Consider the following 14,794-nt stretch of genomic DNA (forward strand, 5'->3'; position numbering starts at 1 on the left):
CTGGGCTGCATTAGCTCCACAGTCCCCACTCATGCCGCACAGACACTGACACGCTTGACTAATGCCACACGGACCGTAATGAAATTGTTCATTACGGTTCGCAAAACAATGTCCATTACAGGCCAGAAAACATTTACAATGCAGGACGATACCGGTAGCTTCCAGGTTTTAAATGTAGGCTAACTGTCCTTACTAGACTACAGCTGAATTCACTACCCTAGTACTTTGTTTGTGATAATATCCAAACCATAATGCAAAATACGCTGATTTCAAAGCTGATTGTCACCAAAAACTTGATTAATTGACTTGGTCTCCCTCGCAGCACCAAAAACTAAATTCCCTCCTTTGCCTCCTGGTTACCATTATGTTGTTATGCAGTCAGATTGGTAAAAGTCTAATTGATTGTATGATTGTATAATTTATTCATTACTGCATACAACGCTGTCTCCGTGAAAAATGTTGACGTAAAATATTTCAAATATAATGAACTCAAAATGGCACTCGTCAGATTCACACATTCTCTGACGAGTGACACTCTGACAAGGGCCATTCTGTAACTTTGACTAATACACCTTCCCTTTGTGTGATATAGTTTTGGTATCAAGTATTGTGATGCTATAGAGTATCGTGATAGTAAAGCTGGTATTGGGTTGAAAGTTAAAATGGTGGTATGGTGACAACACTAGTACAGAATACTAATGATAACATGAGAGGCAGATGTTAGTTCTGCTGATAGAGGACACCATCATCTGATAGCAGACTCAGTTATAACAGCTCCAGACAGACATTATACTGGCTCCCTGCTGGAATACACAGACTCAGTTATAACAGCTCCCTGCTGGAATACACAGACTCAGTTATAGCAGCTCCAGACAGACATTATACTGGCTCTCTGCTGGAATACACAGACTCAGTTATAACAGCTCCCTGCTGGAATACACAGACTCAGTTATAACAGCTCCCTGCTGGAATACACAGACTCAGTTATAACAGCTCCCTGCTGGAATACACAGACTCAGTTATAACAGCTCCCTGCTGGAATACACAGACTCAGTTATAACAGCTCCCTGCTGGAATACACAGACTCAGTTATAACAGCTCCCTGCTGGAATACACAGACTCAGTTATAACAGCTCCCTGCTGGAATACACAGACTCAGTTATAACAGCTCCAGACAGACATTATACTGGCTCCCTGCTGGAATACAGATACGACCACAGGAACAAAGGAGTGAAAGAAGTTTAGACTGGTGAGTCCATCTGGTCACTACGGAAGCCCAGAGGGTACTTAATGAAACCAGACAAAACAGAGAGCACTTTGTAAAACAATGTTAACAGCTAGAGTCATTTAGGATATTTCATGAGTTTTTAAACATAGAGCTGATGACATGCAGGGCACAGAATAGGTCTTTATGAACTATCAAACATCCTTCACTGGGCATTACTGTACCTCACTCCTGGAGGAGGTGAGGTGTGTGTGTGTGTGTGTGTGTGTGTGTGTGTGTGTGTGTGTGTGTGTGTGTGTGTGTGTGTGTGTGTGTGTGTGTGGTGTGTGTGTGTGGTGTGTGTGGTGTGGTGTGTACCTCACTCTTGGAGAAGGTGAGACAGGGGTAGATGTCCTCTCTGTAGACTCTCTCCAGGAAGGAGCTGTTCCTCTCCAGACTGGGCTCCTCCTTCCACAACTTAAACTCACTAAACAGGAGACTGTCCAGCTGAAGAGGGGCAGCAGCAGGAGGAGGAGGAAGAGGAGTAGGGGGTGGAGGAAGAGGAGGAGTAGTAGGAAGAGGAGTAGGAAGAGGAGTAGGGGGTAGAGGAAGAGGAACAAGGAGCAAAGTAGACACTTTGTCACACACATACCTTAACAACATAACTTACACACCAACAGACCACACATCCAGATCCCCTCTTCAGCCTCCTCCAGGAGGAACTACTGATAGTCCAGATTCATGAGGGTCACTGCAAACAGGGGGGGGGGGGGGGGGGGAGGTGGATAGAGAGAGAGGAAGGAGGGGAGAGGAGTAAGAGAGGAGATCGAGAAAGAGAGAGAGTGAGAAGAGAGAGAGGAAGGGGGAGAGAGAGAGAGGAAGGAGGGAAAAGGTAGAATAATAATCGTAGCCCTCAGCAGCAGAGAGAAGATGAGGAGTGAGCGGTAAAGGAGAGGGCTGATGGATCAGTGATTTAACTCTGGGTAAGGTTTCACTGACCCACAGACATTACCGTATGAGAGAGAGTCAGGGAGGGAGGGAGGGAGGGAGGGGAGAGACAGGGGGGAGAGAAAGAGAGATATAGGGAGGGAGAGAAAGAGACAGAGAGAGGGTCTCCCTCCACCAAAAAACATGTCTATGAGCTTTTTCAATGTACAGGTGTGGCTGAACTCTGGTGTGAACAGTAACAGGGGCAGACAGGGCAGCTGGCCAAAGAAACCAAGACTAAAAAGCTCCTACAGAAGAAACATGGTTTCATGACATGCATTATTTCTGATGATATCACATTGGGCAGGTCTCAAGCTTACTGTTACACACTGTCACCTTAATACAACTACAGTAGGAACACCGATGTCATGGTCATTAACTGCTTTCCCCTCCACTGCAGATTTTAAACCTGTATTTAACTAGGCAAGTCAGTTAAGAACAAATTCTTATTTACAATGACGACCTACAGAGGAACATTGGGTTAACTGCCTTGTTCAGGGGCAGAAGGACAGATTTTGACCTTGTCCGCTCGGGGATTCGAACCAGCAACCTTTGGGATCTATAGACCTATGCCATTTCCAAATAGGCAGTTTAACACACAGAACACATGGTTCCTTATGGTTGACCTGGATATTCTATACCCACCTACTAAGCATACAGTAGTTCTGTCTCCAGAGGCATGTTTCTGTCATCTTTAACTCATATCTACTCCTCAGGGAGCAATAACATCGTGTGAGTTCTACTCCACACTGACGTACAGAGGGAGATGACACTGCTCAGGCAAGATGAATCAATAAGGAATTGATAATAAATGACTAGCTGCTCAGGCAAGATGAATCAATAAGGAGCTGATAATAAATGACTCACTGCTCAGGCAAGATGAATCAATAAGGAGTTGATAATAAATGACTCACTGCTCAGGCAAGATGAATCAATAGGGAGTTGATAATAAATGACTCACTGCTCAGGCAAGATGAATCAATAGGGAGTTGATAATAAATGCCTCACTGCTCAGGCAAGATGAATCAATAAGGAGTTGATAATAAATGCCTCACTGCTCAGGCAAGATGAATCAATAAGGAGTTGATAATAAATGCCTCACTGCTCAGGCAAGATGAATCAATAAGGAGTTGATAATAAATGCCTCACTGCTCAGGCAAGATGAATCAATAAGGAGTTGATAATAAATGCCTCACTGCTCAGGCAAGATGAATCAATAAGGAGTTTATAATAAATGCCTCACTGCTCAGGCAAGATGAATCAATAAGGAGTTGATAAATGACTCACTGCTCAGGCAAGATGAATCAATAAGGAGTTGATAATAAATGACTCACTGCTCAGGCAAGATGAATCAATAAGGAGTTGATAATAAATGCCTCACTGCTCAGGCAAGATGAATCAATAAGGAGTTGATAATAAACCAGGTCTCAACAGAACCTACAGCACGTATAAACCACGTGCAGAGCAGAGCCTGAGAAACACTGGCTGACATGTGGAGCCATTTGCCATTTAAATGAAGTAGGGAAACTGAAAAAGCCAGTAGTGAAATAGTTCAGGAAGACAAGAGCAGGTAACTGAAGGAGTCCAGCGTGTGATTGCGTCTGACTGCACGCCAGTGTGTGTTACGTCCATGTGTGTGTATGTGTGTTAAGTCCATGTCTGTGTGTGTGTGTGTGTGTTACATCCGTGTGTGTGTGTGTTACCTCTCTGCAGTCTCGTACGATGGGCTGTGTGGCGCTCAGTTCCTGTGTGTGTGTGTGTGTGTGTGTTACCTCTCTGCAGTCTCGTACGATGGGCTGTGTGGTGCTCTGCTCCTGTGTGTGTGTGTGTGTGTGTGTTACCTCTCTGCAGTCTCGTACGATGGGCTGTGTGGTGCTCTGCTCCTGTGTGTGTGTGTGTGTGTTACCTCTCTGCAGTCTCGTACGATGGGCTGTGTGGTGCTCTGCTCCTGCCCGCTGCCCAGCATGGCGCTGCTGGTACTCTTGTTGCGGCCGTGGCCCTTCTTGAAGGGGGCCTTGGGGCCCCCAGGAAGGTCGTGACAGGGGGAGGTGGGGGACGTGGACAGGACCAAGGTCTTCAGGGCAGACACCTCCGCCTGGAGCACATCAATCTGGGGGGAGGGAGGGGTGGAACATCACACATACAGAACCCATATAGATACAGGTCTGTCTTCTGTCTCACACCGTTCTGACAGAGAGAGGTGTGGAACAGGTTGAAACCGTCTCACTCCGTTCTGACAGAGAGAGGTGTGGAACAGGTTTAAACCGTCTCACACCGTTCTGACAGAGAGAGGGGTGGAACAGGTTTAAACCGTCTCACACCGTTCTGACAGAGAGAGGGGTGGAACAGGTTTACATCGTCTCACACCGTTCTGACAGAGAGAGGTGTGGAACAGGTTTACATCGTCTCACACCGTTCTGACAGAGAGAGGGGTGGAACAGGTTTAAACCGTCAAACACCGTTCTGACAGAGAGAGGGGTGGAACAGGTTTACATCGTCTCACACCGTTCTAACAGAGAGAGGTGTGGAACAGGTTTACATCGTCTCACACCGTTCTGACAGAGAGAGGTGTGGAACAGGTTTACATCGTCTCACACCGTTCTGACAGAGAGAGGTGTGGAACAGGTTTACATCGTTTCACACCGTTCTGACAGAGAGAGGTGTGGAACAGGTTTACATCGTCTCACACCGTTCTGACAGAGAGAGGTGTGGAACAGGTTTACATCGTCTCACACCGTTCTAACAGAGAGAGGTGTGGAACAGGTTTACATCGTCTCATACCGTTCTGACAGAGAGAGGTGTGGAACAGGTTTACATCGTCTCACACCGTTCTGACAGAGAGAGGTGTGGAACAGGTTTACATCGTCTCACACCGTTCTGACAGAGAGAGGTGTGGAACAGGTTTACATCGTCTCACACCGTTCTGACAGAGAGAGGTGTGGAACAGGTTTACATCGTCTCACACCGTTCTAACAGAGAGAGGTGTGGAACAGGTTTACATCGTCTCACACCGTTCTGACAGAGAGAGGTGTGGAACAGGTTTACATCGTCTCACACCGTTCTGACAGAGAGAGGTGTGGAACAGGTTTACATCGTCTCACACCGTTCTAACAGAGAGAGGTGTGGAACAGGTTTACATCGTCTCACACCGTTCTGACAGAGAGAGGTGTGGAACAGGTTTACATCGTCTCACACCGTTCTGACAGAGAGAGGTGTGGAACAGGTTTACATCGTCTCACACCGTTCTGACAGAGAGAGGTGTGGAACAGGTTTACATCGTCTCACACCGTTCTGACAGAGAGAGGTGTGGAACAGGTTTACATCGTCTCACACCGTTCTGACAGAGAGAGGTGTGGAACAGGTTTACATCGTCTCACACCGTTCTGACAGAGAGAGGTGTGGAACAGGTTTACATCGTCTCACACCGTTCTGACAGAGAGAGGTGTGGAACAGGTTTACATCGTCTCACACCGTTCTAACAGAGAGAGGTGTGGAACAGGTTTACATCGTCTCACACCGTTCTGACAGAGAGAGGTGTGGAACAGGTTTACATCGTCTCACACCGTTCTGACAGAGAGAGGTGTGGAACAGGTTTACATCGTCAAACACCGTTCTGACAGAGAGAGGTGTGGAACAGGTTTACATCGTCTCACACCGTTCTGACAGAGAGAGGTGTGGAACAGGTTTACATCGTCTCACACCGTTCTGACAGAGAGAGGTGTGGAACAGGTTTAAACCGCCAAACACCGTTCTGACAGAGAGAGGTGTGGAACAGGTTTACATCGTCTCACACCGTTCTGACAGAGAGAGGTGTGGAACAGGTTTAAACCGCCAAACACCGTTCTGACAGAGAGAGGTGTGGAACAGGTTTACATCGTCTCACACCGTTCTGACAGAGAGAGGTGTGGAACAGGTTTACATCGTCTCACACCGTTCTGACAGAGAGAGGTGTTGTTGTGAGACGATGTAAACCAGTCAGTCCCTGTTGCTTCCATCAACAGCCAGCCGGGAGGCTGCAGTGGAGTGACTGATACAACCTGCTATTAAACCAGTCAGCTGGGAGGCTGCAGTGGAGTGACTGATACAACCTGCTATTAAACCAGCCAGCCGGGAGGCTGCAGTGGAGTAACTGATACAACCTGCTATTAAACCAGTCAGTCCCTGTGGTTCCCGTCAACAGCCAGCCGGGGGGCTGCAGTGGTGTGACTGACACAACCTGCTATTAAACCAGCCAGCCGGGAGGCTGCAGTGGAGTGACTGATACAACCTGCTATTAAACCAGCCAGCCGGGAGGCTGCAGTGGTGTGACTGATACAACCTGCTATTAAACCAGCCAGCCGGGAGGCTGCAGTGGAGTGACTGATACAACCTGCTATTAAACCAGTCAGCCGGGAGGCTGCAGTGGTGTGACTGATACAACCTGCTATTAAACCAGTCAGCCGGGAGGCTGCAGTGGTGTGACTGATACAACCTGCTATTAAACCAGTCAGCCGGGAGGCTGCAGTGGTGTGACTGATACAACCTGCTATTAAACCAGTCAGCCGGGAGGCTGCAGTGGTGTGACTGATACAACCTGCTATTAAACCAGTCAGTCCCTGTGGCTTCCATTAACAGCCAGCCAGCCGGGAGGCTGCAGTGGTGTGACTGATACAACCTGCTATTAAACCAGTCAGCCGGGAGGCTGCAGTGGTGTGACTGATACAACCTGCTATTAAACCAGTCAGTCCCTGTGGCTTCCATTAACAGCCAGCCAGCCGGGAGGCTGCAGTGGTGTGACTGACACAACCTGCTATTAAACCAGTCAGCCGGGAGGCTGCAGTGGTGTGACTGATACAACCTGCTATTAAACCAGTCAGCCGGGAGGCTGCAGTGGTGTGACTGACACAACCTGCTATTAAACCAGTCAGCCGGGAGGCTGCAGTGGTGTGACTGATACAACCTGCTATTAAACCAGTCAGCCGGGAGGCTGCAGTGGTGTGACTGATACAACCTGCTATTAAACCAGTCAGTCCCTGTGGCTTCCATTAACAGCCAGCCAGCCGGGAGGCTGCAGTGGTGTGACTGATACAACCTGCTATTAAACCAGTCAGCCGGGAGGCTGCAGTGGTGTGACTGATACAACCTGCTATTAAACCAGCCAGTCCCTGTAGCTTCCATTAACAGCCAGCCAGCCGGGAGGCTGCAGTGGTGTGACTGACACAACCTGCTATTAAACCAGTCAGCCGGGAGGCTGCAGTGGTGTGACTGATACAACCTGCTATTAAACCAGTCAGCCGGGAGGCTGCAGTGGTGTGACTGACACAACCTGCTATTAAACCAGTCAGCCGGGAGGCTGCAGTGGTGTGACTGATACAACCTGCTATTAAACCAGTCAGCCGGGAGGCTGCAGTGGTGTGACTGATACAACCTGCTATTAAACCAGCCAGCTGGGAGGCTGCAGTGGTGTGACTGATACAACCTGCTATTAAACCAGTCAGTCCCTGTTGCTTCCATTAACAGCCAGCCGGGAGGCTGCAGTGGTGTGACTGACACCTTTAGTGAAGAGGCAGCACACATAAATCAGCCAGCACTCCATCTCTTCACACACCCACACACACACACATTGTCATTAGAAGACTATCAGACTGGGCCAGCCACTCCATTTCCATGAGGGTAACAGTCATGTAGACACAGTAGTATGGAACACGGTTGTAAACAGTTCAGTCCTCACCTTGTTCAGAGCTTCCGTCAGCTGCTTCTCAGCAGTCGACTGTTTGATGTTGGCCTCACGCACCATCTTGTGAGCTTCCTGTAAGAAGGCACGAGACTTTAGACCCACAATGCATCACTCATCGCCCTGACCTCTAACCCCTACCGACTCCTCACACAAAACAACACACAAAACAGAGAACCCAACAACTAAACACAAGCCAAGACAACCTGAGTCACAGCTGGCACCAAACACCCAGAGAAAAGCAGGTTAGTATCTCTACAAACTAACATGAGTTTTGAAAACAGGAGAGAGGAGAGACAGAGAGAGGAGGGAAACTGTTAATCTAGCTACGTAAGAGAAGGGAGGAGAGAAGGCAAAACACTTTGATCACAAGGAGGGCAGTCTTAGTGTTTCTGGGGGGATGAATTAGCCGGTCGGACCAACCTCAAACAGGCTAGCAGTGAGCTCCTCCAGTTCCTGGCCCAGTTGGTCCCTGACTTTAGAAAGCCTCTCACACTCCTCGTCTTTTAACTTAAGATCCTTAAGAAATGAAAAACCAAAAACGGAAAAAAAACAAACGTGATGAACAAATGAATGTAAATATAAATGACGTGGTAATAATAATGACAAAGGAAAATCAACTGTGGTTTATTTTAGCGGCCGAAATAATATGAAACAAATCAAAAAATGTGAAGTGTAGCGTGACTTAGTGGGTGTGAATGTTGTAGGTGTGTGTAGACTTCTTAACACAGGCATGTACTGTAAACACACACACACACAGTTCAGTTGACAGCAGGCCAAGTTTCGATAGCTGAAATCAAAACGTATATTACCCTAATAATATATTACCATGTACAGTAAATGTATTTCAGAGCAATAAAATACTTGGTTAGTTCCTGGAAGGGATATTTAACAGTGTGTGGCCCTTATTGTTCTATACTAGTTCCTGGAAGGGGTCTTTAACAGTATGTGGCCCATATTGTTCTATACTAGTTCCTAGAAGGGGTCTTTAACAGTGTGTGGCCCTTATTGTTCTATACTGGGTTCTGGAAGGGGTCTTTAACAGTGTGTGGCCCTTATTGTTCTATACTAGTTCCTGGAAGGGGTCTTTAACAGTGTGTGGCCCTTATTGTTCTATACTAGTTCCTGGAAGGGGTCTTTAACAGTGTGTGGCCCTTATTGTTCTATACTAGTTCCTGGAAGGGGTCTTTAACAGTGTGTGGCCCTTATTGTTCTATACTAGTTCCTGGAAGGGGTCTTTAACAGTATGTGGCCCTTATTGTTCTATACTAGTTCCTGGAAGGGGTCTTTAACAGTGTGTGGCCCTTATTGTTCTATACTAGTTCTTGGAAGGGGTCTTTAACAGTATGTGGCCCTTCTTGTTCTATACTAGTTCCTGGAAGGGGTCTTTAACAGTGTGTGGCCCTTATTGTTCTATACTAGTTCTTGGAAGGGATATTTAACAGTGTGTGGCCCTTATTGTTCTATACTAGTTCTTGGAAGGGGTCTTTAACAGTATGTGGCCCTTCTTGTTCTATACTAGTTCCTGGAAGGGGTCTTTAACAGTGTGTGGCCCTTATTGTTCTATACTAGTTCCTGGAAGGGGTCTTTAACAGTGTGTGGCCCTTCTAGGTCTATACTGGTTTCTGGAAGGAACATGGACATCCACTGTAAGCTGTATAAACTGGGTGTTGTCCACGTCATATAATACAATAGAAACATGTGTCCACTAGACGTGCTGCTTCCTGTCAGTAAATATAGTGAGGCTACACCCACCAACATGCTGATGCAGTAATGGTTGTTCACACATAAATTGTATGTTTAGAGCTACAGCCCCACAGGGGACGCGAGCGTGCACACACACACACACACACACACACACACACACACACACACACACACACACACACACACACACACACACACACACACACACACACACACACACACACACACACACACACACACACACACACACACACACACACACACACACACACACACACACACACACACACAGGGTTTACTAGTCCTCTCCTCTGGCAAGGTCACACCTCTTGACACATTGTTTTGTTAACAAACCCAGTTGTTAAATAACTTTCCAGGGCCTGACCAAATACACCGTGGTAAACAACAGGACAGATACTAGTGGTATTCTACACCGTGGTAAACAACAGGACAGATACTAGTGGTATTCTACACTGTGGTAAACAACAGGACAGATACTAGTGGTATTCTACACCGTGGTAAACAACAGGACAGATACTAGTGGTATTCTACACCGTGGTAAACAACAGGACAGATACTAGTGGTATTCTACACCGTGGTAAACAACAGGACAGATACTAGTGGTATTCTACACCGTGGTAAACAACAGGACAGATACTAGTGGTATTCTACACCGTGGTAAACAACAGGACAGATACTAGTGGTATTCTACACCGTGGTAAACAACAGGACAGATACTAGTGGTATTCTACACCGTGGTAAACAACAGGACAGATACTAGTGGTATTCTACACCGTGGTAAACAACAGGACAGATACTAGTGGTATTCTACACCGTGGTAAACAACAGGACAGATACTAGTGGTATTCTACACCGTGGTAAACAACAGGACAGATACTAGTGGTATTCTACACCGTGGTAAACAACAGGACAGATACTAGTGGTATTCTACACCGTGGTAAACAACAGGACAGATACTAGTGGTATTCTACACCGTGGTAAACAACAGGACAGATACTAGTGGTATTCTACACCGTGGTAAACAACAGGACAGATACTAGTGGTATTCTACACCGTGGTAAACAACAGGACAGATACTAGTGGTATTCTACACCGTGGTAAACAACAGGACAGATACTAGTGGTATTCTACACCGTGGTAAACAACAGGACAGATACTAGTGGTATTCTACACCGTGGTAAACAACAGGACAGATACTAGTGGTATTCTACAACGTGGTAAACAACAGGACAGATACTAGTGGTATTCTACACCGTGGTAAACAACAGGACAGATACTAGTGGTACTCTACACCGTGGTAAACAACAGGACAGATACCAGTGGTATTCTACACCGTGGTAAACAACAGGACAGACACCAGTGGTATTCTACACCGTGGTAAACAACAGGACAGACACCAGTGGTATTCTACACCGTGGTAAACAACAGGACAGACACCAGTGGTATTCTACACCGTGGTAAACAACAGGACAGATACTAGTGGTATTCTACACCGTGGTAAACAACAGGACAGATACTAGTGGTATTCTACACCGTGGTAAACAACAGGACAGACACCAGTGGTATTCTACACCGTGGTAAACAACAGGACAGACACCAGTGGTATTCTACACCGTGGTAAACAACAGGACAGATACTAGTGGTATTCTACACCGTGGTAAACAACAGGACAGACACCAGTGGTATTCTACACCGTGGTAAACAACAGGACAGACACCAGTGGTATTCTACACCGTGGTAAACAACAGGACAGACACCAGTGGTATTCAACACCGTGGTAAACAACAGGACAGACACCAGTGGTATTCTACACCGTGGTAAACAACAGGACAGACACCAGTGGTATTCTACACCGTGGTAAACAACAGGACAGACACCAGTGGTATTCTACACCGTGGTAAACAACAGGACAGATACTAGTGGTATTCTACACCGTGGTAAACAACAGGACAGATACTAGTGGTATTCTACACCGTGGTAAACAACAGGACAGATACTAGTGGTATTCTACACCGTGGTAAACAACAGGACAGATACTAGTGGTATTCTACACCGTGGTAAACAACAGGACAGATACTAGTGGTATTCTACACCGTGGTAAACAACAGGACAGATACTAGTGGTATTCTACACCGTGGTAAACAACAGGACAGACACTAGTGGTATTCTACACCGTGGTAAACAACAGGACAGATACTAGTGGTATTCTACACCGTGGTAAACAACAGGACAGATACTAGTGGTATTCTACACCGTGGTAAACAACAGGACAGATACTAGTGGTATTCTACACCGTGGTAAACAACAGGACAGATACTAGTGGTATTCTACACCGTGGTAAACAACAGGACAGACACTAGTGGTATTCTACACCGTGGTAAACAACAGGACAGATACTAGTGGTATTCTACACCGTGGTAAACAACAGGACAGACACTAGTGGTACTCTACACCGTGGTAAACAACAGGACAGACACTAGTGGTATTCTACACCGTGGTAAACAACAGGACAGATACTAGTGGTATTCTACACCGTGGTAAACAACAGGACAGATACTAGTGGTATTCTACACCGTGGTAAACAACAGGACAGATACTAGTGGTATTCTACACCGTGGTAAACAACAGGACAGATACTAGTGGTATTCTACACCGTGGTAAACAACAGGACAGACACTAGTGGTATTCTACACCGTGGTAAACAACAGGACAGATACTAGTGGTATTCTACACCGTGGTAAACAACAGGACAGATACTAGTGGTATTCTACACCGTGGTAAACAACAGGACAGATACTAGTGGTATTCTACACCGTGGTAAACAACAGGACAGATACTAGTGGTATTCTACACCGTGGTAAACAACAGGACAGATACTAGTGGTATTCTACACCGTGGTAAACAACAGGACAGATACCAGTGGTATTCTACACCGTGGTAAACAACAGGACAGATACCAGTGGTATTCTACACCGTGGTAAACAACAGGACAGACACCAGTGGTATTCTACACCGTGGTAAACAACAGGACAGACACCAGTGGTATTCTACACCGTGGTAAACAACAGGACAGACACCAGTGGTATTCTACACCGTGGTAAACAACAGGACAGATACTAGTGGTATTCTACACCGTGGTAAACAACAGGACAGATACTAGTGGTATTCTACACCGTGGTAAACAACAGGACAGATACTAGTGGTATTCTACACCGTGGTAAACAACAGGACAGATACTAGTGGTATTCTACACCGTGGTAAACAACAGGACAGATACTAGTGGTATTCTACACCGTGGTAAACAACAGGACAGATACTAGTGGTATTCTACACCGTGGTATACAACAGGACAGATACTAGTGGTATTCTACACCGTGGTAAACAACAGGACAGATACTAGTGGTATTCTACACCGTGGTAAACAACAGGACAGACACTAGTGGTATTCTACACCGTGGTAAACAACAGGACAGATACTAGTGGTATTCTACACCGTGGTAAACAACAGGACAGACACTAGTGGTATTCTACACCGTGGTAAACAACAGGACAGATACTAGTGGTATTCTACACCGTGGTAAACAACAGGACAGATACTAGTGGTATTCTACACCGTGGTAAACAACAGGACAGATACTAGTGGTATTCTACACCGTGGTAAACAACAGGACAGATACTAGTGGTATTCTACACCGTGGTAAACAACAGGACAGATACTAGTGGTATTCTACACCGTGGTAAACAACAGGACAGATACTAGTGGTATTCTACACCGTGGTAAACAACAGGACAGATACTAGTGGTATTCTACACCGTGGTAAACAACAGGACAGATACTAGTGGTATTCTACACCGTGGTAAACAACAGGACAGATACTAGTGGTATTCTACACCGTGGTAAACAACAGGACAGATACTAGTGGTATTCTACACCGTGGTATACAACAGGACAGATACTAGTGGTATTCTACACCATGGTAAACAACAGGACAGATACTAGTGGTATTCTACACCGTGGTAAACAACAGGACAGATACTAGTGGTATTCTACACCATGGTAAACAACAGGACAGATACTAGTGGTATTCTACACCGTGGTAAACAACAGGACAGATACTAGTGGTATTCTACACCATGGTAAACAACAGGACAGATACTAGTGGTATTCTACACCGTGGTAAACAACAGGACAGATACTAGTGGTATTCTACACCGTGGTAAACAACAGGACAGATACTAGTGGTATTCTACACCGTGGTAAACAACAGGACAGATACCAGTGGTATTCTACACCGTGGTAAACAACAGGACAGACACTAGTGGTATTCTACACCGTGGTAAACAACAGGACAGACACTAGTGGTATTCTACACCGTGGTAAACAACAGGACAGATACTAGTGGTATTCTACACCGTGGTAAACAACAGGACAGATACTAGTGGTATTCTACACCGTGGTAAACAACAGGACAGACACCAGTGGTATTCTACACCGTGGTAAACAACAGGACAGACACCAGTGGTATTCTACACCGTGGTAAACAACAGGACAGATACTAGTGGTATTCTACACCGTGGTAAACAACAGGACAGACACTAGTGGTATTCTACACCGTGGTAAACAACAGGACAGATACTAGTGGTATTCTACACCGTGGTAAACAACAGGACAGACACTAGTGTTATTCTACACCGTGGTAAACAACAGGACAGATACTAGTGGTATTCTACACCGTGGTAAACAACAGGACAGATACTAGTGGTATTCTACACCGTGGTAAACAACAGGACAGATACTAGTGGTATTCTACACCGTGGTAAACAACAGGACAGATACTAGTGTTATTCTACACCGTGGTAAACAGGACAGATACTAGTGGAGCGAGTAGGACAGACAGGACAGACACGGTTTGGAGCGAGTAGTCGCATTCCGCTTCGCTCCACAGGTAGTATTACCATTTCATTTTCATTACAGTACAACGGTTTGATTTGTTTGATCTTAGCTAGCTACATAGCCGTCTTTGTATCAAAGATAATTGTGTAGTTATTGAGGTTCGCTAGCCAGCTATTTTCGTCGTAACGTAACGTAGTCAACACTGCTAGCTAGCCAGCTAGCCACCGAATAGCAGCACTGCAGAAACGATTACATTACAACGGAACGA

At 46.1% G+C, this 14,794-nt stretch overlaps 1 protein-coding gene across 7 annotated transcripts in view; it reads right to left on the reverse strand.

Moving 5' to 3' along the window:
• Positions 1 to 14,794, reverse strand: part of rab3ip (RAB3A interacting protein (rabin3)) — a 71,703-nt gene that overhangs the window by 10,307 nt on the left and 46,602 nt on the right. For 6 of the 7 annotated variants that reach the window (XM_071331773.1, XM_071331772.1, XM_071331774.1 and 3 more), the window contains exons 5-8: positions 8,328 to 8,423; positions 7,902 to 7,979; positions 4,098 to 4,301; positions 1,583 to 1,711 (exon numbers count right to left, since the gene is read on the reverse strand). In XM_071331773.1, coding sequence (XP_071187874.1) covers positions 1,583 to 1,711; positions 4,098 to 4,301; positions 7,902 to 7,979; positions 8,328 to 8,423 — 507 coding nt within the window. The remainder of the gene's footprint in view (positions 1 to 1,582; positions 1,712 to 4,097; positions 4,302 to 7,901; positions 7,980 to 8,327; positions 8,424 to 14,794) is intronic. The other variant, XM_071331775.1, reaches the window with a different exon arrangement.

The sequence above is a fragment of the Salvelinus alpinus genome, chromosome 11 (genome assembly GCF_045679555.1).
Source record: "Salvelinus alpinus chromosome 11, SLU_Salpinus.1, whole genome shotgun sequence".
NCBI lineage: Eukaryota > Metazoa > Chordata > Actinopteri > Salmoniformes > Salmonidae > Salvelinus > Salvelinus alpinus.